This window comes from Perognathus longimembris, chromosome 3 (genome assembly GCF_023159225.1).
Source record: "Perognathus longimembris pacificus isolate PPM17 chromosome 3, ASM2315922v1, whole genome shotgun sequence".
Classification (NCBI taxonomy): Eukaryota; Metazoa; Chordata; class Mammalia; order Rodentia; family Heteromyidae; genus Perognathus; species Perognathus longimembris.
The window spans coordinates 113,747,160-113,772,140 of NC_063163.1; the positions used below are offsets into that span (position 1 = coordinate 113,747,160).

The 24,981-nt window shown below is 45.5% G+C and overlaps 1 protein-coding gene across 11 annotated transcripts in view; it reads left to right on the forward strand.

The window, feature by feature from the left end:
• The window catches only part of Ncam1 (neural cell adhesion molecule 1), a 244,708-nt gene that overhangs the window by 186,549 nt on the left and 33,178 nt on the right, over nucleotides 1–24,981 (forward strand). For 10 of the 11 annotated variants that reach the window (XM_048343859.1, XM_048343863.1, XM_048343861.1 and 7 more), the window contains exons 6-13: nucleotides 753–870; nucleotides 1,249–1,418; nucleotides 3,295–3,437; nucleotides 13,626–13,776; nucleotides 14,146–14,330; nucleotides 14,845–14,941; nucleotides 15,521–15,691; nucleotides 17,432–17,563. In XM_048343859.1, the coding sequence (XP_048199816.1) occupies nucleotides 753–870; nucleotides 1,249–1,418; nucleotides 3,295–3,437; nucleotides 13,626–13,776; nucleotides 14,146–14,330; nucleotides 14,845–14,941; nucleotides 15,521–15,691; nucleotides 17,432–17,563 (1,167 nt within the window). Of the gene's footprint in view, nucleotides 1–752; nucleotides 871–1,248; nucleotides 1,419–3,294; nucleotides 3,438–9,355; nucleotides 9,386–13,625; nucleotides 13,777–14,145; nucleotides 14,331–14,844; nucleotides 14,942–15,520; nucleotides 15,692–17,431; nucleotides 17,564–24,981 lie in introns of all 11 variants that reach the window. The other variant, XM_048343870.1, reaches the window with a different exon arrangement.

The following is a 24,981-nucleotide window of genomic DNA, read 5'->3' on the forward strand; positions in this document are numbered from 1 at the left end:
GCTCGAGGTTACCATAATTAAGTCCCTCTGGCTTGAGATGTAGATCAAGTATTTCATTCCACTCAAATCTCAACACAGTCCAAATCATGGTCCAAGGGTTTATGAATCTTAATTTGCAGTGTCAAATAAACACACCCACGGAATCGATCTGACATTTACAGGATGTTTACAGGAAATTATAATGTCAGAGCTAAGAAAATAAGTAAGTCACATTTGAATTGTTTTGGCTATTGATATGTATGTTTTTGCCAAACTCTCTCCATCTCATTCTTTTTTTTTGGGGGGGGGGCGGAAAAAAACTTGTTGATGTACAAGTTGTTTATGACCGTTCTAGAAAAATGTCATTCTTTGGTGAGTTGGTGGATTTCTTCACAGTAGTAACTACCAATATGGAGATAGTACGTTGTTGTCTTTTTTTAAAAAAAATGTTTAATTAACATGGAGTTCGACCAACCCAGTAGTTATTTAGTGTGCATTGATTGAGAAAACACATAATGACAAATAGCTACTGTAAATCAAATGCCATATTAACACCAACAACATGTGATATGATAGCGTAAACTCTTGAAAAGCAACAATGCTGGGATTTTTGTTCATTGTAATTCTTTAGTGCACACATGAACTCAGGTTCATTCCATAACCCACTCAGGACTCGTGGCCCCCAGGCGGAGGTTCTCTGACTGGGGCACTTCTCTGGGCCATGGAGTTCTTTCTCATTCTCACAACCACCCCGCTATCCTTCTTTCCTTCAGTGCCGCCCACTGTCCAGGCCAGGCAGAGCATTGTGAATGCCACTGCCAACCTGGGCCAGTCCGTCTCCCTGGCGTGTGATGCTGACGGCTTCCCAGAGCCCACGATGAGCTGGACAAAGTAAGAAACTAACTCCTGCTTTGGGTCGTGGGCAAGAGAAGGGAAATATCATAGGAACCATTTGCATGTTGGTATAGCAGTGGCAGGGGCTTCTGGGAAATACTCCAGGTAAAGAATGGACCTAGTTTTTATATACCATTCTGTTGCCTTGTGCATACCCCAGGGCCTTTCTTTTCAGTCTTGGAAGACAGGTCTGGAAGGTGTGACTGGGTGGGAGAGTTCTACGGCCCCTTTAGGAACACAGTCACATCCTTTGGACTGACTCAAAGGATTAAGTAGAATTAGAAAAGGAATCTGAAGTCTACCTTGCTGTCTTCCCTTGTTGAGAAGGGCCCCTATGGTCACCATCATTGCCCTGTGCACATCTGCCCCTTCCAGGGATGGGGAACTGATAGAGAATGAGGAGGATGAAGAGAAATACATCTTCAGTGACGACAGTTCTGAGCTGACTATCCTGAAGGTGGATAAGAGTGATGAGGCTGAGTATGTCTGTATTGCTGAGAACAAGGCTGGTGAACAGGATGCGTCCATCCACCTCAAAGTCTTTGGTAAGGACACTGGGGGGTCAAGGTAATGGCTCTGCCTTTTTTTTTAATCTAAGAAAGGACCCATTCAAGCATGCACTGCCCCAGTTATCAGCTGGAAGCTCCTTTTGCTAAGTAATTACGTTCTACCCTCCTTTAAGGTTGGCAGTGAATCTCCCTGTGGACTCTTTCTGCAAGGGATTTTTTTGTCTCTGCAGATTATTACACTTGTGCTAATGCTCTTAAGTCTCATGTCTGCCATTGGCTGAGAGAAGTATGCCAGTGGGCAGAAGCCTTGCTTAGCTGATTTCTTAGGACCAGCCGGAACCTGAGGGGAATCGTACCCCTATCCTGAGTGGCAGTAGAATATTCTGCTCTTTTTTTTTTAAATTCAGAGAAAGGAGAGCCCCAGGATTCTTCTTGAACTAGGGTTGTTGGAGCCTGGTTTGGAATGAGCATTAACAAGGCTGGCTCTTTGTGGCCGACTATAGAGCCATGGACGATGAGGAAGTGCACACAATGGCTGATCTCACAGGAGAGTTTACAAGGAGATGAAGCCTTTTGAGATACTAAGTCCCACGGGATCTAGGTGGACAGTAGGAGAGGGGCCCACACACTAATTATCACCAAGCCAGACTATTGGAAGATGGAACCTTGGTGCTGGAAGGCGCCAAGCCTAAACAGGGGGTTGCTGTAATCTGCTACTTGCCTCTTAACTATGTGTTATTTGCTTCTCTAGCCTAGAATTCTTTTTTTCCTCTATTAGTGAAGTAAGTTACATTTGTGTGGTATTATCATTTGTTTTTCCTCTTGTAGAAGCCATTTTAGAGGATAATTGTTTTAAACTGGGGGGGAAAGAATTCAATTTTTCCTAATGTTTTGGCATTTCGCTCAGATTCGGAATGCTTATATTTCTTGCATGACCCAAAACATTTGGGAAATGAACTCATCTCGACTCCTCTTCTTCCACTCTTCAGTCCGCCTGGAAGCTTCCAGTCCATTCCTCACCTTGGCTCCTCCCTAGAGACTGTTTCAGCACCACCATGTTCCTTGTCATAAGAATCCCAGCCTTCACATTCTATCTTTCACCCCTGCTGGAGTCCTCTATTCATTTCCACTTCCTCCAGGAAGGAGGACTGTTTGGAGATTGGCCATACGAAATTGCCAACCCAGGCCGTGGGTAGCCAGCAGAAAGCACAGGAGAAGCCCTTGTGTCTGGGTCTCGTGTGTCAGGTAGCAAATTAATATGGCCTACAGGCCAGATGTTCCCCACACATGCAAATCGAAGCCCTCCTTCCTCATCTGTCTCTATTTCCCCTAAAACAAACTCTTAGGACACAGTATGAGCTCACATCTGGGTCGTGGCCAGAACTGCTAAAACTGGAATCTTTACCTCGAGCTTTCCTCCATTCTAAACCAGCTTGACCTCTTCCTAACAAAATACAAATGGGCACCACTGTTGTGACGGCCAGGGGCGAAGACCAGTTAGTGGGTGAAATTCCCGCCATCCTGCCTAGCATCTGCCTACCTCATACGGAACTACTGTGATCCCAGCCCTTTTCTCACATGCCCCGGCTTCTTTGCTTTTACTCAGACACTTTGTCTGTACTTGGAATGATTTCATCTGCAGCCCGAAGTTGTGTCTGTTTAAGAATCTCACGGCACAGCCCCAAAGCTGTCTCCTCGTGAAGACCCAGAAGAGGATAGCACGCACCATGGCTCCTGCGTCCGTTGACTGCATGGGAGTCAACTCTGTGTCTCCTCTCATCGCTAGAATAGGACCTTGTACTTAGAAAACAATAACGTTTTCTCTGGATGGATGCACATCATCATTCAAACCCAGAGAATGTATCTTCATAATCAGATAAACTTACAGAAAGTTTTTTTTTTTCTTTTTCAGCAAAACCCAAAATCACCTATGTAGAGAATCAGACTGCCATGGAACTGGAGGAGCAGGTGACTCTCACCTGTGAAGCCTCCGGAGACCCCATCCCCTCGATCACCTGGAGGACTTCCACCCGAAACATCAGCAGTGAAGAAAAGGTATGATGTCACCCGAGAGTTTCAGGTCTGTGGAGCACAGACTTGAGGCACATTGAGCCTGTGCCATGCCCGGTTCTCTTTGGGGCACTGGAAAGTGGGGTGTAGTCACTAGAGGTCCTGCAGTCTCCCTCCCCTAGCCTTCCTGGGTGAGGCTTGCTCAGCATCCCTTTGAAGTAGAAGGGGCATGATTTCCTCACCTAAGCCCCGTAGGGGTGTGGTGGTGGTGGTGGGCGTGGTCACCTTAGATGATTGTGGTGTTCAAGCCCAGGGTTTGGGAACTGTGAGGAACAAGGACTAGAGAGACCCCAGTGTAGCAGATGATAAGATGATCATTATCTCACTAGCATCCCAAGCTAAAAAGGGATCAGAAAGAGCCTATGAATCCTCTCCCTTGCGTTTTTGTATACTCATGCTATATACATGCAATATACATGCACTACACGTACGAAAGCTTGGTTGCCTTTGCGTCTGCCTGTATTCTTGGTCACATTTGGAGTTCATTTTGTTCTAAAGGCAAAAATAATTAGCAGTTTCTAGATGATGATGATCGATTCATGGAGAGCTTGAGAACATTGTAGTAACTCTCCTGGAAAATTAAAAATGACCAGGAATATTTAGCTTTAAAGCACACGGACTTAAAAGCTATCTTTATAATTGACAGTATATAAAAGATGGATGTTAGCCTCTTCATAATGCATCCCTTTGCTACTGAGTGGGCCAAAATCAGAAGGATGTAAAGGCTTGGTTTTAAAGCAACTTCCATTCCCTTATGGCCCTTCTCCAAGATCATTTTGCATATCCTGTTGTAATTGGCTTCGTTTTTTCGTTGGCCAGTTCTCTCTTACCTATTCAGAAGGAATAGCCTTCGCCTTAAAGAACATGTATAATGAATTGCTTATTGACTAGAATGTTAAAATACACTAGATCTTCACTTGTTCTGCTTAAAAGGAAATTCCTTAGAAGCAATCAACTCAAATAAAGCCAAAACGGATAGTGTGAAATACCAGAGCTAAATTTGGAATTTGCATTTGAGGAACTAATTTCCATCCTCCTAATAGAAAACAAAGCTAAATCCAATGGAACAGAAACTGCTGTTCCAAATAACCTATTTTTCTGCAAGTTTTACATCCAGAGTTGATTTCAACTGAACAAAAAAAATGAAACTAAGGAACTGCTAAATATTTTTGAAACTTGCATATTCGCATATGCTCTTTGGTACGCAAAAAAAACTTAGATTTTTTTTCAAATGTGATGTTTACTTGGATACTTTCTTTCTCAACCCTGGAACTGAACCCTCGGCTAGGATTTCAGCTACCTCTTGTGTGTTATGTGGACTGAATGTACATCTCAGGGCTTAATTCACAGGGCTGTGTCTTGGCAGGTCTTGCAATATCAGACTTACCAAGTAGACTTGCTCAAAGTGACCCAATGTGATTCTGGAACCGCAAGTAAAGGGCAGAATCCTCAATCTCAGATGAATGGCACTTTCAAATTCTCTGTCTTTGCTAGAAGTAGCTGAACGGCCAAATGAGACCAGATTGTTGAGATTTGTGCCTACCTCGAGTTCTTTAATAGGTTGGCACTTCTGGTTTATACCTAGGATTTGATGTTCACAGAATGAAGAGGTAGGAACTGATCGACTCATCCTTACTAAACACTGAGACTTGAAGGTACCTAGCAAAACATATCTCAAGCCGGGAAGGGAATGACTTTTTGTACAATTCAGTTTTCCGTTTAGCTCATGTGTCTTATTTGGAGATAATTATGCAAGGCCTGCCACATGGGTTGTGTTGTGGTTTTCTTTTAGCATGGATCATCTTCCAAGTGTAGCCAACATGATATATTTGGAGGCTGAGTGAGTCAATGTTAGAACAAATCGTCCACATCAGCCTCTGATAACACCAGACTAACACAGTCGCCTAAATGAAATCCTAACAAAATTTGCCATTTCTAAAATAATTAAATATTGACATCCAAGAGGCATGATGATATCAGTCTGACAGTTGTCGATAGCTAATAATTAAGAAAAAATAAATATGAGCTATGCAGAAGGAGCCAGGTCACTTTTTACCTTGGCAGGCTCTCCCTCCGGTTCTCCTCCAACTAAAGGGTTTTGTGTGGTTTTTTTTAATGATAGTAATGAGATAGCTTGCATCATTGAATTGTAGAAGTGGGCAAACAGAGTTTTCTGATAATTAGGGTGATACAGGAGGCAGGTCAGCTTAGAAATTATATGTAACGGGAAGAAAGGAGCCTCCTCCTGAGATCTTGGTCATTGGGGGCTGGAAGGCACCTTTAGAGGTTTTCTAGAATCCATTGGCTTTCTTTTCTAGCATCACTTAGCTTCTGTCTGATGGGTGACAGTGTCCATCCTCTTAGGGGGCCCTTGACCAACACCGATGACCACAAAGGGCTATTTCCTGTGTCTTCTGCTCCTCAGTGCTCCTTAGTCCTTTAAGCGTTACTGCAGTGGCTCTTAGAATTTCCTCTAGCCAGTCTTCCCTTCTTCCCTTAGCACGTGCAGCCCTTTGCTCTGTGTTTTTGAGCATCATTGTTCCTATGTCCTTCACTCTTCCAGCCGCCCTGTGCTAGACAGCTTTAGTTCCTTTGTGCTTCCCTAAAGTCTTGCCATGCTCAGGGCAACTTACGCATCAGCTCCTATGCTGTGTCCTCACTCTGTTGCTGCCTATTGAACTTGTGGCCAACAAAAGATGCCACATTATCAACCAAACACACCAACTAATGCACAGGTGTCACCCACCTGAACTGTATTAGGTCACACAGTCCCCTTGCTTAGCCAACAGCGAAAGTTTTTTTTAAAAAATATTTATTTCTACTAAAAATTCTATCTTGTTGGTTGCATCCCTGTTTCTCAACAGGGTCATGGAGGTGATTTGGAAAGGAACTTCCTTCACTGGGATTGATCCAACAGTTACAACATGTTTGGCCTCACTGACCTCCTTCCCCTTAAATACCAGGAGCCACCCCCAATCCTTGCTAGAAATACTACATATGCAAAGACCCCTTGACTTGAGAACAACTGTTTCAGAGCATCTTCCCAACTTGTCCTTAAAAGCCTATGAATCAGAGTATTTCAGCCCCAATGGGCTCCCTATGTATATTTATTAAAAGGAATGAGGTAGAGCCATCAACAGTGACCCCAGCCCTAAAATCCAAGTGCCGATAACCTTCCTCATGCAATTGTCACCTAACATTTGTGTTAGGGGTTGCATTCAACCTTGGGTGAACACTCTATGTGGAATATCTTTGCTCAGATCACCATTGTAGATATTGACTGATGCAAAGTCAGGCTCAGATCCCTTAAGAGACCTCAGTGGCTTCGCTCTGGATCACTGACTCAGGACAAAGCACACAACACCGTCCCACAGGCGCTCTGTTAGGATTCTGATAACATTTCGGTGAGACTCCTCGAATACTGTTTTGTTACAATATGCGTGAATTAAAGCACTGTCACCTTGCATCCTTGAGTCTGATGTTACTCTTCTTACCGAAAGAGAAAAAAGGCTTTGTCTAGAGGCACACAGTGGCTTTCGAATGGAATATCAACATTCTGCACTGAAAAAGAACAGAACAATCTGAAATTAATACCGGGTGTCTGAATGTCACACCTGATCTTTGGCCATATCTCTGGACCAAGTCTAATCACTGGGTTGAGGATGGTCATTATCAATCTGTTAAGTGTCATCTGATTGAAGTGGTTTAGCTCAGCAACTGGTAACAGTTAGGCTAACTCTAGTTGTTTGGATCATTGAGATCATTAAGGTAGACCAGTAGTCCAAAAGTTGGTCCAGTTCTAAGTAATCATTATTATCTTCACACAAAAAAATGGACATCATAAGAGATCAGTTAGATGGTGTATATGAAGATCTTCATAATACTTCAGAAAGTTTGTGCATTTGTATCATTTCACTGATCATCCCACATACATTCATCACAAATATTCCCAGCTGTTGGAATGACTGTTGCTGAATTCCAGGTAACGTTTGCATATTGAGCAAAATCTGGAAATGATGATTTATATACTCAGTCCTTGGCAGAAAAAAAAATCCATCGTTTGCTTATCTGAATGCCTATGTGCCTTTGAAATGAGGAAAGAAAAGTATATGAAGACTTATTGATTAAGGAAAAGGAGTGGGATTGAAGATGAGATCAGAAGACCTTGATAGAAAAAAAAGGCCTTTTGTGAACCTGAGTCTTGAGCTAACAAAGTCGCCACAAATAAGAGAGAGGCTTTGGAAATTCTGTATTCTTTGGAAACTGGAACTTTCTTTTCACTGGAATGACTATCTCAGTCAATACAATATCAGTGCCTGATTTTAAACACTGGTAAAGATGATTGTGTCAAGCAGTCAGAGTCTGGTTTATCTCGGGTATTGGGAAATTTATAACAGGGAACATTTAGGATGATTATAGGAGTGCTTCGCTTTCATTTATATACGTATTCCTGTAGACGTGTGTGTAAGGCGTAAGACATAGGAATACTAAAACAACCTAGAACAAACCGTTTTTTGGAACATCACTAATCACACCTTGTGATTTTCCTCTGTATATATTTGCATATCAGATTGCCTTAAATAGACCACACCTCCAACTAAATTATTAGGGCAAAGATATTTGTCATCATTCCACCAGCACACAGGTAGAAGTCAAGCTATTAGTAGCATTATGCCATTAGCAACTACTTGTTCTAAAAGCCACAGAACTGTGGTGATTTGGGAAGGACACAGATGAATGAGAGTTGAAAAGCAACCATCCTCATATAACATAGCCCCCTTAAAAACAGCCTCCATTCATGCAGCCCTGGCATGTGACAAACAAGCTTATTGGTGATGTGGAATTGGCAACATTTGACGTATTAGCCCTTGTTACTTTGTCTATGCATGCTCCCTTGTTCTCATTTTTCTCCTTCATCCCAACATTGTGTCCAACCTAACCCAGCCATCTCCATCTTCATTTCTCACCAGAGCTCCCTGTGTTTTTGTGGGCTTACTAACTGCTCGCACATTCATTTTCATTCCCTGGGTTGCATTGCCGTGTCACTAGCATTCACTAGCATCTTTGTTTCTGTCCCGTCTCCATCTGAACATCAGGGACAATCAGACGTGTATGCCACCGAACACAAAGGACAATGCAGCTATAATGTCTTTGGCTCCCAGCATGAAAACAGAAAATAATCATAAGCAGAGTAGATACCCAAGTGTCAGATACATTTTTTAAAAAATCTAGTTGTGAGTGGAAAATTCCCTCCACATCAATGTCTCTTCCTGGACAACGGCATATCGAATGACGAACAGGCTCGAGCCTGTGAGTCGCCAAGTATTCTCTGCCTTGAAGGACTGGAGCCTACTATAGCCCCTGGGCATTTGGTACAGTCAAAGAGGCTTCATCCTTCTCATTCCTTGCTTTGTTCCTTTTTTCTGAATAAAAAAATTTATTTTTTTATAGAATGCATGCAGTTATGCAATGCATGAGCATAAAATGGCATTAGTATATCTGTGGAAAGCTGATAGATAAAATTCAAAGGAGGCAACCTGTTCTCTAAGAACCTCTAGAATATGTGATTAGAACTAGTCACCTCACCAACTACTATCAAGAAGTCTAATACATCTGCTGGTATCTGGTGTCTATGTCTACAGAAGATGAGGAATCCCTTTACCTTGGAATGACGCGTGATCATGTTCATAAGTGGGGGTGGAGGGGGTTGGGGTGAGCATAAGCTAAAGCCTCAATGCAATCGGGTAACAAACACACTATGGAAAGTGGGCCTTAGAACCGGTTGGAAATGAAAACGAAGCTGCATGTGCACGGAATTCAGTGTGATGCATCACTTCTCTAAAGCAACATGTTGTAAAATTTTTACTGCTTTCTTGTTGTGTTTTATATCTTGTTCTCTCCAGGCTTCGTGGACTCGACCAGAGAAACAAGAGGTATAGCTTACCTGACCGCTAGCCAGTCTTTAGTTTTGAAAGCATGGCAGTGTTAACACATCATTACAGTGAATAACCAGACACGCTAAACTAATTAGTACTTTCGTTAGATTACAGAATAGGACACTAGTGCTAGACCTTACTTAGCAATAGTTTTAGCTGTTTTAGGATGAGCAAGCAAGCTGTGTGGGGAGTGGATGAACAAAATTCCCTATTATATCCTAAAATGAGATCTTATTCTCTCGCTGGTGCTGGTAAAAAATCACATTCAGGTAATTATATGGATAGATATAAATTGCCCAATTCCCAGGCCAGGCATTTTGAAATAATGATTTTTCCCCCTTTACTCTCACACAATAGATGTGGCTTTGGACCATAAGTCACAAAGTGAGTGATTGGAAACCCACTCAGCCCCTTCCTGGCCAGCTCAACTCATCTTGTCGCTCACTGATTTCATAACGATCGGTAGTGCTAAAATGACCACATCACATTTCATCCCAAAAGCAACACAAATGACCTCTCTCATTGGTTTACCCAAATTGTTAAACATATCTGTTATTTTTATAGAGCAATAAATTGGTGAGATTGGGAATGATTTGGTACAAATGGCTTTATGTTGTGTAAAGTCAGTAGCATTTAGCCTTTGGAACTTCTCTGCCTGCTTGCTTTGGTCTAGGTAATGCAGGACTTTGCTTGCATCCGAAACTCAATATTAACCTTAAATTTTCATTGCTTACACTCCAAGACCTCATATCCATTCATGCCCACCATCTTTTCCTTGATTAGTCTGGTTAAGTTAACCTACGGTAAAAATAGAAAGCCAGTCAGTTTCCGAGGAAGTTCAAGGATCTCATGTACAAAGACTTCTTTTAAAAATTGAAGTTGATCTGTTTCTCCAAATGAGGCTCCCACACTGTAAAAGTATAAACACAGAAGGTCCTGTAGACTCTGTATATTTTAATTCAGGAAAAAAAATGATCCTTACATCTACAGGAACGGTAATTATTCAGGGTACAGAATTCATGGGTTCAGGTCAAGGCTTTAAATGTTTAATGCTGCTTAATATTTAAAAGTTGAGTGCCTGCCCCAGGCGTGGATATCAGTAGCTGTGTGGACACATGCACAAACCTCCCATGATGCCACAGGGACTCCAGGTCAGGACTTGTCCTTGCTGAAATGCTTCCCTCCCCTGACATAGGAATCACTCAGTGCTATCACAGGTTGCTCGTTTTCTTGCCCAAAAGTGGTAGCCTCGATGGGCTTAGGGAAAGCAGAGGAGAAAGGTTGACAATCAGTGGGTCTTAGGCAGCTGAAGAACAAATGATCTCATTTGCTTCACCTTACATTTCTTCCCCCTGTCATTCTGATCCGGACTTATTTAAGAGAGCAGCTAAATTTTTATCAAGGTTAAGAGAATTATGACTGTAAGTGGGAATAGCCAGTTTACTCCCAAGAAAGCACATAACACACCCCCCCCCCACACACACACACCATTTTCCAGAAGTATCTTTACTTTGGATGTTTCACTTTGGACAGAAGTTTCACTTTCTTCTATTTGTCTTGTTCAGAGATGAAGACCATAGGGCAGATTAGGGCTGAAGAAAGCTGGGGTTATGGGCAGTTTGGTCCTATAAACTCTGAAAATCCTTAACACTCTCACGTGGAAGAAGTGAGAGAAAAATGATGGATGAGAAGAATAACTATAACTACGCTTGATCTTTTGGCCATAATGATCTTTTTTCCCCTTTATTTACCATTATCATTGTTATTGTTATCACCACCATTATTATCATTATTATTACTGCTGATACCACAGTTTATCAGGGCTTTATGCTCACTTGGCTTTCTTGCTCAGTGGGTGCTCTACCACTTGAGTTATGCCTGCAAACCCTTATTTTGGCAGTGGGCTTTCCTGCTACAGCTGGCTTCACACCATGATTCTGTCTGGATCTCAGCCTCCTATGTAGCTAGGGTAACAGGCAGGAGCCACCCAACACTTGGTCAGAATGATCTGTTCACTCTCACCCTGAGCTCGTCTGTTCCCACTGGGGAAGCCAGCGTGGTCAGCATAACTTTTGATCAGGAAGCCTTGTGGGTAGCACTGCGTGCTTTTGTCCTGAAGGCAGAGTAAAACATTCCTGAGGGAGATAGTCTATGTATCCTCAGAAGCCACACTGGGCATTTGGTTCATTAGCTCCATCATCAAACCTACAGTGAGCCAGCAGAAAATGCAGGCTTGTTCTCCCCAAAGCGCCGCCTACTGGCCTGACAACAGAAGCAAATGAGAAACTCAAAGAAAGAGATCAGGTAGTAAAAGTGGGGCCGGGGGAGAGTATAGCTATCCCTGCCACCATTTCCTGAGCTTCTCTTTCACCATTTTCTAGATTATTCTGAGTAAAGACTGCACATCCTTTGCCCGACAGAGCAATGTTGTTAATGCCCTCCTTCTTCCTACTTGACCTTCTTTACCTCTCTTCCAAGCAGAAATGTTCTCTGAGCTTCCTGAGATTATGTGCATAGAAGCCCCTGGGTATAAGTCCAGTCTGTCACAAAGAATCATAGTTCATCTGATGGCTGGCCAGGCCAGGGGTGGACCTCGCGTCCCCTTTGCCTTTCGTCCTGCTGTTGCTTGGGAAAATAAGAATGACGAGCAGATCAGGCCAGCCCTCTAGAGATACCTGCAGCAATGTCTGCATGCTCTAGCTATCCCTAATCTTTACCTGTCAGTAAAGATTAGAGTTTGGCATATGAAAATAGCCACTGGGCTAGTCTGACAGCTTTGCCGGTATAGAAGAAAAAAGTCACAGGGTCTCCAGCACACTAGATAGCTGTCTCCGGGCTTCTCTAGCAAGTGCTCCTCATTTGTCTGCTGGCATTAACTGGTGTCATCTCCTGAGCTGCAGTTTCTCAGAGCCAGCCAGTCTTAGTTTTACAGGCCCAATGGGAACACCAGGGCATTCATCTCAGAGAGAAGAGGTGCTTACAGCAGTGGGTGGTGATGATTTTGCTTGGCTCTTCTCCCCTTACTGGGCAGCATGTTCTAGTTTCCAGGTAGGATATGCGATGAGGACCAGCTCTGTCCTTGAAGGTGAAAGGGACTGCTTGTGACAGAGCTACTGGGACTGCTGCATGAGGCCAGTTCTGCCTTGCTTCTGAGCTTCCCATACTATCTGCTACAGAACATGTGCGACTCGGGGCCTTGGGCTTGCAAAGCAACATATCCAGTGAAGCAGAATCCCAAAGGACTTCTCGCTCTCTGAAGACCAAACCCCAAAGCATGGCAGGCGCCAGATACAGAGTACCCTCCTGTCCATCTTTATGGAACATGATATGCTAGAGATAAGAGGGTTGCCCAGCCTATCAGGAATGGGGAATCTTCGGCTTCCCGGAGGATTTCAGTTCAAGCTGCATGCCTAGACACTACTGGAGCCAGCAGCCATTTTACTTACAATGATAAGGCAGGGGAGGGAATCTCTTGGAAATATTTTAGAACCTGTTGCCTAAGGGTCATGTGCTTATTCTCTTCCTGATCATTCCAGAGACCTAGGAAACCAATGGGGGTATACAGGGCTAGAGAATACTGGTGACTACGTTCACCAAGGATCCCAGATCTGCCTGGGCCTGTCTGTGGCAATGTCCCTGGAGAAGGAACTCTGATCCCCTCGTTTCCATCTCCACAGCTCCTGAACTTGGAGTTGTTTACCCTTCCACTTCAAAATGGAATTGTTTCACTTTAAAAAAAAAAACAAAAACATTTTAATCAGGAAAATGGGGGGAGGGTCTCCTGCACAGTTTCCTACATGGGGAGTATTCGAACCTCCCAGTACAGGTACATGCACCATGGGATGGGATGGGAGGTAGGGAACACGGAAAGGAAGGACAAGAGGAAAGTGAGGCAGGGCCATTGCTGCTGCTAGGAGGTCTGCTGGACAGAGCTGTTGTTTCCATTTACATGTCCCAAACAAAATAGTCTTGACAGACCTAGCCTGTTTTTGCCCCCCATCCACCCACCCATCTAGTTCAGGCCCGTTGACATAACTAAGTGCTTCCCCCACCCCCGCCCACAAGTTCCCATGGTGTTCCAGGGCCTCCCCAGGAGAAGATCCGTTAAGTGAGATTAGATGTTAACTTGAGGGGGGTGGGGAGGACTGGTCACAGGCAAACTTAGTCTTCTAGCCCCCATGCTGCTGTGGCCCCCTACCTCCCTCTGATTCTGACACTGCGCCTTTCCTCTTGACAGACTCTGGACGGGCACATGGTGGTGCGTAGCCACGCCCGCGTGTCATCCCTGACCCTGAAGAGCATCCAGTACACGGACGCCGGCGAGTACATCTGCACAGCCAGCAATACCATCGGCCAGGACTCCCAGTCCATGTACCTCGAAGTGCAATGTAAGGAGGAACAGGACAGACTCCAGGGAGTAGGGGAGGAGTCGGGCAGGATGGGAAAGCAAGGGGTAAATAACAGCTTGGACCTCAGCTGCACCCCTCCCACCCCCCAGGAGCTCTACCGGGTTCCTGTGGCAGGTGACCCTAAGAGGTTTCAGAGCCATGTTCCCAAGCCACCACCACAGATTCCATCCCGGGCTTTCCTACAAGCCTTCCATGCGCCAAGCCACGTGCCACTGACAGGAACGCGGAGACACACCTGCCTCCGCTTCCATTTTGAAACATATCTGCTTCCCTAGAGCCAAGAGACAGGATGTAGAGGGATCCAAGATGGCGGTGATCCTTCTAACCGTCGTTTGTTACCCATGGCAGATGCGCCCAAGCTGCAGGGTCCTGTGGCAGTGTACACATGGGAGGGGAACCAGGTGAACATCACCTGCGAGGTCTTTGCCTACCCCAGTGCTACCATATCCTGGTTCCGAGATGGTCAGTTACTGCCGAGCTCCAACTACAGCAACATCAAGATCTACAACACCCCCTCGGCCAGCTACCTGGAGGTATGTCAAGATGGGGGGGCCACAGGGTAGAGAAGGCCATGTGACATTGAGTAGGCTTTTTTATGTGTGTATGTACCAGGCACTGGGACTTGAACTCACGGCCTAGATGCTATCCCTTAGCTGTTTTGCTCAAGGCTAGCAGTCTACCACTTGTGCTATAGTTGTATATCCAAGTTTGTTTGCCTTTTTAAAAAATTTTGATGGTTAATTGGAGATAAGAGTCTTATAGACCTTCTTGCCTGGGCTGGCTTTGAACTACGATCCTCAGATCTCAACCTCTTGTGTAGCTAGGATTACAGGTGTGAGCCACCAATGCCTAGCTGGATAAACATTTGAGTGCCACTCACATCTTCTCTCTGGCTTCCTTGGCACATTCTGACCTGGGGAACCACTAGCTAGAGAAGAAACTGTTTTTCTCTACTGTACTGGTCCTCTCCATGGGACTAGACTGGTACTGGAATGGACGGTTTGTGCTTTATCTGTAACCCAAAGGTCTGCCCCCCTCCTTCTCAAGGTGACCCCAGACTCTGAAAATGATTTTGGAAACTACAACTGCACTGCAGTGAACCGCATTGGACAGGAATCCTTGGAGTTCATCCTTGTTCAAGCAGGTGAGTGCCCGCCCACCCCTGCCTTGCCGTTCGTCCGGGACACCTTGCGGGAACCAGGATTGTGGGAAGAAGAAAGCGCCAGGATCCACAAAGCCAGATGGTCAGGAAGTGCGGGGAGCCTTGGAAGTGTGAGGATCTAACCATGAGATGCATGGGCGGGGCGGGGAGGGGAGGGGAGGGGGAGAGACAGGTGGGGAAATGGGCCAGGAGAACAGCTGATAGGAATCCCAAGAATGAGCAGAAGTGAGAGAGACAGGTTTTGTGATTCGATGTACTGCTTAGCTGGGTGCTGGTGGCTCACACCTGTCATCCTAGCTACTCAGAAGGCTGAGATCTGAGGATCATGGTTGGAATCCAGCCCGGGGAAGGAAACGTCTGTGAGACGCTTGCTGATCTCCAATAAACTACCAGAAGAGCCAGAAGTGGTGCTGTGGCTCAAGTGGTAGCCTGTCAGCCTTGAGCAAAAGAAGCTCAGGGATTGTGTGCAGGTCCTGAGTTCAAGCAGCAGGACTGGCACAAAAAAAAAAAGGAAAAAAAAGAAGTACTGGTACTCATGTGGGTTGCTTTGTGTCCACACAGACACCCCATCTTCACCCTCCATCGATGGGGTGGAGCCGTACTCCAGCACAGCGCAGGTGCAGTTTGACGAGCCAGAGGCCACGGGCGGAGTCCCCATCCTCAAGTACAAGGCCGAGTGGAGAGCGCTGGGTGAAGAAGTGTGGCATTTCAAGTGGTACGATGCCAAGGAAGGTGAGTGAGGAAGGGAGAGGGTCCACTGCGGGACTGATCGCCTTGGTCCTGGGGGTTTGGGGTGTACACTCACGCCCAGCATTCGACATATCACGGCTTCCTGTTTGAGTAAGGTGGCATGGTACTGGAACTTGAGAGATGTCATTCCCCCCCCCCCCCCCGACATCCCATCTGAGTCGCTAAAGAATTAGGAACTGTCCCTACAGAGTTAGACCACAGTCAGATCTTGATGGAGAGCCATTGTCTTTCTACCGCTGGGATTCACACCCTGTTCTCAGCCTAGTGCCAAGCAGAGGCCCCGTGTGGATGCTGAACACAGCTGGATGATTACAGGGCAGCCTTGCCGTGGCCCTGTCGGTTACCTGTAACGCCTGGCCAGTCCTGCCTGGGCACCTGTACCCAGGGATTGCTATGTGATGATGACAGGAACCAAATAAACAGTGGTGACAAGATAAAGTCTGCTCTGAAGTCAATCCTGTGGTACCTTTCAAGTTAAAGATTAAGAAAAGGACTTCTAGATCTTACTGCAGTTGGAAGAGCTGAACCCAGAGCAGTAGACAACAGATAGATCTATATCTGACTCCTTCTGGATTTCATTGTGATAACTCAACGTTGTGTTTCTATGGAAATGTGTAGCCCTAGTCTGTTGTATGGGAACTTGGGTACAATCAGGAACAGGCGGGAATCTAGATACTTAGTCTGCAATGAAACTGCCATAGATCCTTCTTCAGCTCCCGAGCAGCTGGAGGGAGAGGAGGACTAAGAGGAGCTGCTATGCAATCAGGACCAGAGACAGAGGAAAGCCATCTTTCCCCCTTCCTATTCCATCTCAGAAACCTCATACAGATGTTGTAGCATTTTTTTTGGTTTTTGGCTTATGAATTATTTTTCTAAGATTGCTTCTAGGGTTGTTGTTTTTTTAATTGTTGTAAAACACACATAAGCTTTACATCTTATCATTTTTTAATTAATTTTGCCATTCCTGGGGCTTGAACTCAGGGCCTGAGCACACTGTCCCTGGCTTTCTCTTTGCTCAAGGCTAGCACTCTACCACTTGAGCCACAGCACCACTTCCAGCTTTTCTCTTTATGTGGTGTTGAGGAATCGAACCCAGAGCTTCATGCATGCTAGGCAAGCACTCTACCGCTGAGCCATATTCCCAGCCCCGTCTTACCATTTTTAAGTGTAGCATTAAAACCCATTAGCATACAACATAGCCATCACTCCTAGCAGAACTTTCCTGCCATCCTAAACTGAAACTCTTTGCCCATGGAGTAATATCTCATCAACTACCTCCAGTCCCTAGCACTCACTCTTCTACTTCTCATCTCTCTCTGTAGTTGATTGTTTTCCATGTCCCACGTAAATGGCCCGATAGTTTTCCATTTGGCTCTAGCTTATTTCATTTCATGTAGTGCCCTCCAGGCTCATCCATGGTGTCAGGGGTCACGTGTTCATCCCCTTTTAAAGGCTGAATAGTACTCCTTTGCTTCTCTTTAGTACATGTCATGGATCTGCTTAGTTATCAATAGTGGGACACTTGGGTTTGGCTAGTGTAAATGCTGCTACTGGGAATATGGACAGTTATCTGCTTAGGTCCCTGCTTTCAATTCTTCTGTGTGTGTGTACCTGGGGGTGGAATTGCTAGGTCAGATAATGGTACCGCTCTACCATTTTCCACAGTAGCATTTGGTCAGTACCTTTCTACCCTTGGTGATCCATCCTATATTCTCACAACAGCCAACATGGAGGGCATCGTTACCATCGTGGGGCTGAAGCCTGAGACATCTTACGCTGTGCGGTTGGCAGCCCTCAACGGCAAGGGACTGGGTGAGATCAGTGCAGCCTCTGAGTTCAAGACACAGCCAGTCCGTAAGTAAAGCCAGCTGCCCTGCCTCTCTCCCTCCCCTCCCCCTCTTCTTGTGGATAGCCAGGACCCCGCGCAGGCCCAGTTCATGGCTCAGAAGATAGCATTTTGTCTTTCAGGTCCCTGTGCTCATGAATGCCCACTTAGCTTTGGCTCTCGGGATGGCTAATATATGGTCCTCTTACCCTCTCTTTTCTCGAAGGGGTCGGGGGTGCTAGTAACATCCGGGCGATACCTCCAACATAGTATGGCAGAGGGGGTGAATAAAGCCAGCAGGTGAGTGGAGGGATTTGGGAGAATCACTACAAACACATTGAGCACCCCACGCTGCGAAGGGAGAGGATAGAGACGATGACAGTTCATCTCAGTCCTGGTGGGATTTGTATTTTATTTTATGCCGTGGAGATATTACATTGTAGGAAAACAGATTACTGGAAGATCTGTGAGCAGGAACAAACTTCCCGCCATTTAGAAGGGAGAAGGACAGCCTTGGCCTTGGGCATGTCTTGCTCCTCCTTCCAGCGTCCCCCACCCCCCAGCCGGAGCGTTCCTAGTCAAGCTGCCTCCCGGACTGTCTTTCAAGAGAGCTGCTTCTCCCTGGTGCTGCTCAGGGCTGCGTTTGTTTCCCGTCCCTCTCTTCTTTAACCCATGCCTGCCTACCTTTGCCCTTGCTTCTTGCAGCACCTAGGTAAGCCCTGCCCTGGCCATGTCCTTCTGCCCACCAGAGTTTCTGTCCTGAGAGGCTCCCGAGTCTTTCTGGATGAAGAAAAAAACTGTACCTGGACTCCTTAATTTCTACAGGGCTCCTGGGCTCTCCCTGGCCCCTGGATTTAACGTGCGTGGGAGAATCCTTTGCTCGCTGGGATCAGTGAAGGAATCACCTAACCTCTTCCCAGAAGTAGACTAGCCCATCTCATCTTCCTTCTGCAGGGACTGATTGCCTCTTTCTGGATTAGACGTAATTTGATAATTTGCGTTTCCAGCTCCGTGTGCTCTGCAGGTTCTGTTCATTTCTTTTACATCTTATTTTTCTCTCCCCCCCCCCCTTGGGTCTGTCTGTTGGCTTTTCTTTTCGTCTGTGTTCCAACCATGGAAAATGCAGATATCCCTCCTTCACGTAAGTGCCTCTTCATACCTCATTACCTGTCTCCATAGCCTTAACATCTGCTAGTTCTAGTTCTTAATTTAGTTCTGGTCCCCCTTTTTTTGTCCCCTAGAGGCTGACATAGATGATGCTGTCTGGGCCCTAACCACACTGACCTTAGTCTAGTTGTGCCCTTGTTAACATCTGTAGGTTCTTCCGAGAGGCTAACACTTCTTGTTTTAGAGCATGCAACTTCTGTGTGTTTTGAAATTGTCTTTAGTTATTAATTTTTGCGTGTGATGATTATCCTGTGGCAAAGATAATGTTTGCTGAGCCAAGAATGGTGGATTCTGCAGATGGTTCCTGAATAACACATGATAACATCTCCTTACCTTCTGCCAAGATACCCGAGAGCTGGCTGTAGACTCGTGGTCTACCTTCAAGGAGACAAGAGCCTGAAAAAACATTTCCACATCTTGCTTTTTAGGATAGGCAGATCTAGAACCCAAGTGCTTCCCTGCGTTTCTGTCTGTCAGTGGATAGTTAAATGGGAATAGCAAGACTGCCGGGGAAAGCCCCCTTTGTGGAAGCTGCAAGGGTGAAGGGTGTATCATGAAGTTTGTCCGGCAGGAAACTGTTCAGGGTTTAAACCTTCAGTTCCGTTCAGCTCTGTTCTTTAGCAAGTAGATAACTTGCAACATGTATTTCTCTGTCCTTTCCCTTGGAAAGGACACCCTAATTATGCAGGCTATCAATGCAGGACACGGGGACCAAGGCATACAGAGAACTGACCTGTTGCTACAGGAAGAAAAAGTGTTGTTTGATCCCTCAGTCTTCATACAGACTCCCCAAGCTTTGCTTCACTGAGGCCTGGTTCTTTTCCTTCCTAAGCTGAGTGCAAGGAGGAGTAGAGCCAGGTGTCACCCAGATAGATCCAGAAGGAAAGACATTCAGGAAAACTTCTCTTGTGAAAATGTATTCAGAAATATTGCAGCAGCAGCACAAACCGAGTTAGCTAAGTGTGGGTGTTCAGAGATTTTTTTTTTTTGAGCTATATAAAATCTACCTCAGCCAAGTTGGTATCTGACAATACTAACTCAAGATGGCGGCAGAGTGAGGGGTACTGGGGGATGGGGGGCGGAGCATGGAGCTGTAGGACTGGCAGCTGCCTGCTCTGGGTTGGGGGCTGTGCCCCCGCAGGAGCCCAAGAAAAGCAGCTCCTTCCTTCTGGATCCTTCTGGTCATCCCCAGTGGAGCTTTCGAGTTCCTTCTCTTTGAGATGTGATCCACAAGTGGAAGCTAGCTTCGCTGCCGCTTGTCAATCTCCACAGTGCCTGGAGATGGAGTCTGACGCTTCTTCCACCACTGCTACAGCAAGCCTTTTTATAAAGTTGTAATGTTTTCTTCATATAGCAGAGGCTGCTCTAAAAGTCAGGATTCAAAAAAAATATTTGCTCTAATTTTCCACTTTAGCTTTACTTTAAAAAACACACCAAAATGCCTTTGAGCCAGGTGCCAGTGGCTCACACTTGTAAACCTAGCTACTCAGGAGACTGAGATCTGAAGATCACGGTTCACATCCGGCCCAGGCAGGAGAATCCACGAGACTTTTATCACCAATTAACCGCCGGAAGTGAAGCTATGGTTCAAGGGAAAGAGTGCTAGCCTTGAGCAGAAACAAACAAAAAACAAAAAAAAAAAACAATTCAGGGATAGCATACAGGCACTGAGTTCAAGCCCCAGGACTGGCACAATAAGTTTTCAAAAAGAGAGACCAACCTTTGGACATTGGAACGATGAGCTGAGCTCCCAGTAGCATCTACATAGATCATGAAAGTGATCACGAATGTGGCACCGTAAGTTTTTCTCAATCATAATAGAGTTGTGTTTAAAGTATTGAAAAAAAAAAAAAAAATCAAAATTCTTGCCCAGTGCTGGTGGTGCACACCCACCTATAATTGTTTCTCCTCAGGAGGCTGAGATCTGAGGATCATGGCTCAAATCCAGCCAAGGAAGAAAAGCCCATGAGCCTCTGTTGTCCAGTTAACTAGCAAAAAGCCGGAAGTGGGGGTGTGGCTCAAGTGGTAGTGTGCCATCCTTGGGCAAAAAAGCCAAGCAAGAACGTGAGCTCCTGAGTTCACACCTCACTACCAACACACACACACACACACGTACACGTGCATGGTCGTGGAGTCGAGTGTATCATTCTCCCACAGTGTTAACAGAGATGAGGCAGTAAAAATGTGAGAACATCACCTTCTCATGGAGGAGAACTTGCTATGGTCTCCCCTAAGCTTTCCTGGGTTGCCCCACACTGCTGTGACAGGAGGAACCTCTTCATGGTCGGTAGTGAGGAAGGAAGGCCCCTCTCTGTGTCTCCCTCCCACTCCTTGGAAGGCTCAGAGCTTACCTGAGCTCAGGGGAACCGATCACCCTTCAGTTGAGCTTCATGTCCGAACCAAGCCAGAGAACCAATGGTGCTGAGCACCTCCTCCTGGAGATCCGTGGTCTCACATTGGAGCTGGGCCTCCAGTTGACCATCGCCTCTCCAGAGAGAGATGCAAACACAGGGCCAGCAGGTGTACATGACGGACAGAAAGGTCAAGACTGAGTTGGGAGGTGTGATGGGGTACTCAGTCTTAATAAAGGGAGGGTCTCTCTTGGTTACTTAATCGACTCCCCTTCCCCCATGTAGTAGCGTAGGTTTATCCAAGCAGCAACAGCCACAAATAGCTAAAGGACACCACTACCACCACCACTACTACCACCACCACCCCCGCTTCTACGAGTGCATGGCTTGCCTGTTTGGAGGGTCCTTTGCCTGTACTTCCTGTGTGTGCATGAAGGGGGCGGGGGAGCCGTGCCTCTAAAACATACAGATAAACTCTCACCTGGGGAAGGGTTCCCGATTCACATATTTCTTTTTAAAGCCAAATGCCTACATACTTTCAAGATCCTCCAGCGTTATGCTCACAGCCTCTTTTTTTTTGCCTAGAGAGGGGCACTTCCCTTTGGGAAGTAGTTACAACTTACTATAGTTTTTATTTGTCCCGTATTTGAACCACACACCTGTAGAATGCCACAGCCTGAAAATTACACCTTCATTTGCTTCTGTTACAGTAAAGCAAAATAGACCGGCTCTTTCCAGGTATACAGAGTGCATTCGTCTCTGCTTGTTAAAAAGAAGTCCCTTGGCGTTTTTTGTGTCCATATGGGATTTGCCATGTGACGCAGGCAGGAATACATTAGAAATATTATATCCTATGTGATTAAAGCATAGAGAATTCCATCCCTTCTCCAGAATAGTATGAACAAATTATGCAAACAATCCAAGCCAGATTCACAAGAGATTGAGAGAGGGATTTTCACCTGAATGAACCAGCTTGTTCATTCATGGCAGTTTAGTAGCCCATCTTGCTCTGATTCCAGTGACATTGTTCCCTGGGGGTTTAAGCAGATACCTTCACCTTGGAAGGCATGGAGTCACCCCCCATACTAAGGTGATGTTGACGAGAGGTTGAGGCTTTTCCACATTTTCCTCTACTTCTTCTCCAAAGGGACATTGCCCATGAAAACCTAAAGATCTGTTGAGTATCCATGTGTCCAAGTGTGCAATGTCTAACCACCTTCCATGCGGAAAGACACTTAGTGTTACCTAGGTCACCCTCCATCCTTTCCACGTTCTTTATCTGCAGGGGAGAAAGAATGGTAGGAGCAGTGTTTGCATTCTGTGCCATAGCGACTTCCAAAGACTCTTGTTCAGTAGGGAGTATGCTGGAGCGCTGCTGTATCTTTAGTATGCAAGCAAGCCAGAGAAATCCTCCACAAAACACATAATTACAGGCCTCACCCAGTCATGAAGGACGGGTCATTTCCATTCATTCAGTTATTAAAATTAGAGCAAAGCGAGACATGTATGTTCTGCTATACATGTCTGCCTTGGGCATAAACAGGTGCCTATAATAGACACATACAAGGAATATGACATGAAAACTGGTCTTTTTTTATATATATAATCCTCTCTGCTGAGCACCAGATTCCCTCTCTTGTTGTCCCTGTGACCCTATGGAGCCAGCTGGTCCTGCTGAATTAGCTGTTCGTTTTCAGCCAGCATTTAAGGCCTGTGCAGCTGTTCCTGGTCCATTCCCTTACCTGAAGGGCAGGCTTGGCAGGCACTCAGGCTCCTGATTTGAAGTTAAAAAGAGAGCTGTGCTCTGTGCTGCTCTGAGGGCCACCTGTTCCATGCATGAAGTTTCTCTTCCTAACTCGAACTTGCGTCAGCTTCTCATACCGCCATCCCAAGATAGCTATTTCTATCTCTCCTCTCAGTATCGATGTGTCTTCATGATCTGTTTCTCCCCGGCCCCTCCCCCCTTCCCCCCCCTTTTTTTTAATCCTCATTTTTCTTTCTTCAGTGGCTCCTGCTGGCTCTTCTACCTTTGTTCCATTGTCTTCGCCAGCTAGTGAGTATCATTTTGTTCATCTGTCTCTCTGCAGGTTGCTTTCCACCAGCCACAGTTTGTCGGCCTAATGTTAACTCTTTTACTGGGTAATAATTCAGCTCTGTTGGTGCAGAGTCACTCAGATTTTAAAAGAGCAACAGGCACAGGGCCTGTCAGATTTGGAGGAGTCAAGAGCAGAGTATTAGCCCTGCTGACAGGCTCCCTGGGAGGCCAGCCATCCTCAGAATCGCTCATGGGCTAGAATTTGATACTTGGAGACGCTCAAGGAATTTATTATGAAAAAAAATTATATATATATATACACACACATATATACATATCTGCTCTGCAGGGTCATGCAAAATGTTCGAGGTGTTAGGTTTTTCACCCTTTATTTTAATTGGCACAGTTGGATTCCCAACATTGACATTAGAGAGTCAGGCTCATAGCTTGCACTTTCTCCATAAATGCATACGTTCCTTGTAAATATTTATAGGAAAATAAAGTATCTGCTTACAAATGTTCTTGGCTGTCACAGCCTCCACAAATTATTTAACCTTTTGCAAGCAAGGTTTGCTTTTCTGTTCTCTGAAATCGAATAAGGGCTTACTCAGCACCCACCCCCATAGAGAAAACAGCCAGTTTGACAAGCCTTTTTCACGTTGGTAAGCCTGTTTGCCCTGGTAGATCAGTACCACAGACCCCTAGGAGCCTGGGCCACACTCTGGCCTCGTCAACCTGGCAGAACCTGGCTTATTTCCAGTCCTGCTGCCCTGTCTTTTGATGGCCTGTCTTTTGCCAGTCCTGGGGCTTGGACTCGGGCCTGAGCACTGTCCCTGACTTCTTTTTGCTCAAGGCTAGCACTCTGCCACTTGAGCCACAGTGCCACTTCTGGCTGTTTTCTATATATGTGGTGCTGGGGAATCAAACCCAGGGCTTCATGTATATGAGGCAAGCACTCTTGCCACTAGCCCATATTCCCAGCCCGAAAATTCCATTTTTTTGACTCAGAAATATCCCCATCACACCATTCCTCTTCAGTAAAAAAGAGCTCAGGTTTTGGACCAGACTGACCTGGGTTCAAATCCCAGCACTGCTTTTCTTCCTATGCAATTCCATGCCTCCTTGAGTCCCAGACTTCTCATCCCTAAAATAAAGGATTGATCCTGCTTACCTATGAGAATCAACAATTAAAATTGTATGTGTGTGTATATACATATATATACATATATATATATACACACATATAGTATGTGCTAGTCATTGGGAGATATGTTCTTTCTTGCTGCACGAGTGTCATTTGTCAGGAAAAAAACCCATCTCTGAGGATCTCTTTAAAATGTGTGTATTAATATTGATAAATCAGGGAAGAAGGAAGCTTAGCCATCTCTGTCCTTTCTTTCTAATGATGTCTATATAAAATACATAGATGTCTGCACAGGGTTCCATGTATGCATACAGATTTGTGCGTTTGTCTCCCTTGGCTCCTTCACCTTTCTGTACCCTTTCTGCCCTTCGTGTTTCCATAGCAACCAGACCTCTTCCTGCCCTTACAACCGCAGAACTGTCTAGTGAGTACAGCGCTGAGAAGCTACCTCTGATGGCTGTTTGTTGTAGACTTCTGGGTGGAAATACGGCCTTCTGTTTTCTCTTTCATGAAAAGCAACCGTTGTGAATGCATGCAGGCTCCTAGCCTAGTGTGGTTTCCTGTGCATGCTGTCTGCTTGGGGAAGAGAGCAAACCAGTCATCCCCAACAGAACAAGGGGGATTATGTCTGGAGGACTCCGTTCCCAGGAGACCTCTCCAAATTGAGACTTGTATTACAAAGTGGAGATGACCAGGGAAATCACACCAGAGCACACGTATGTGCATGTGCACAACACACATGCATACTCA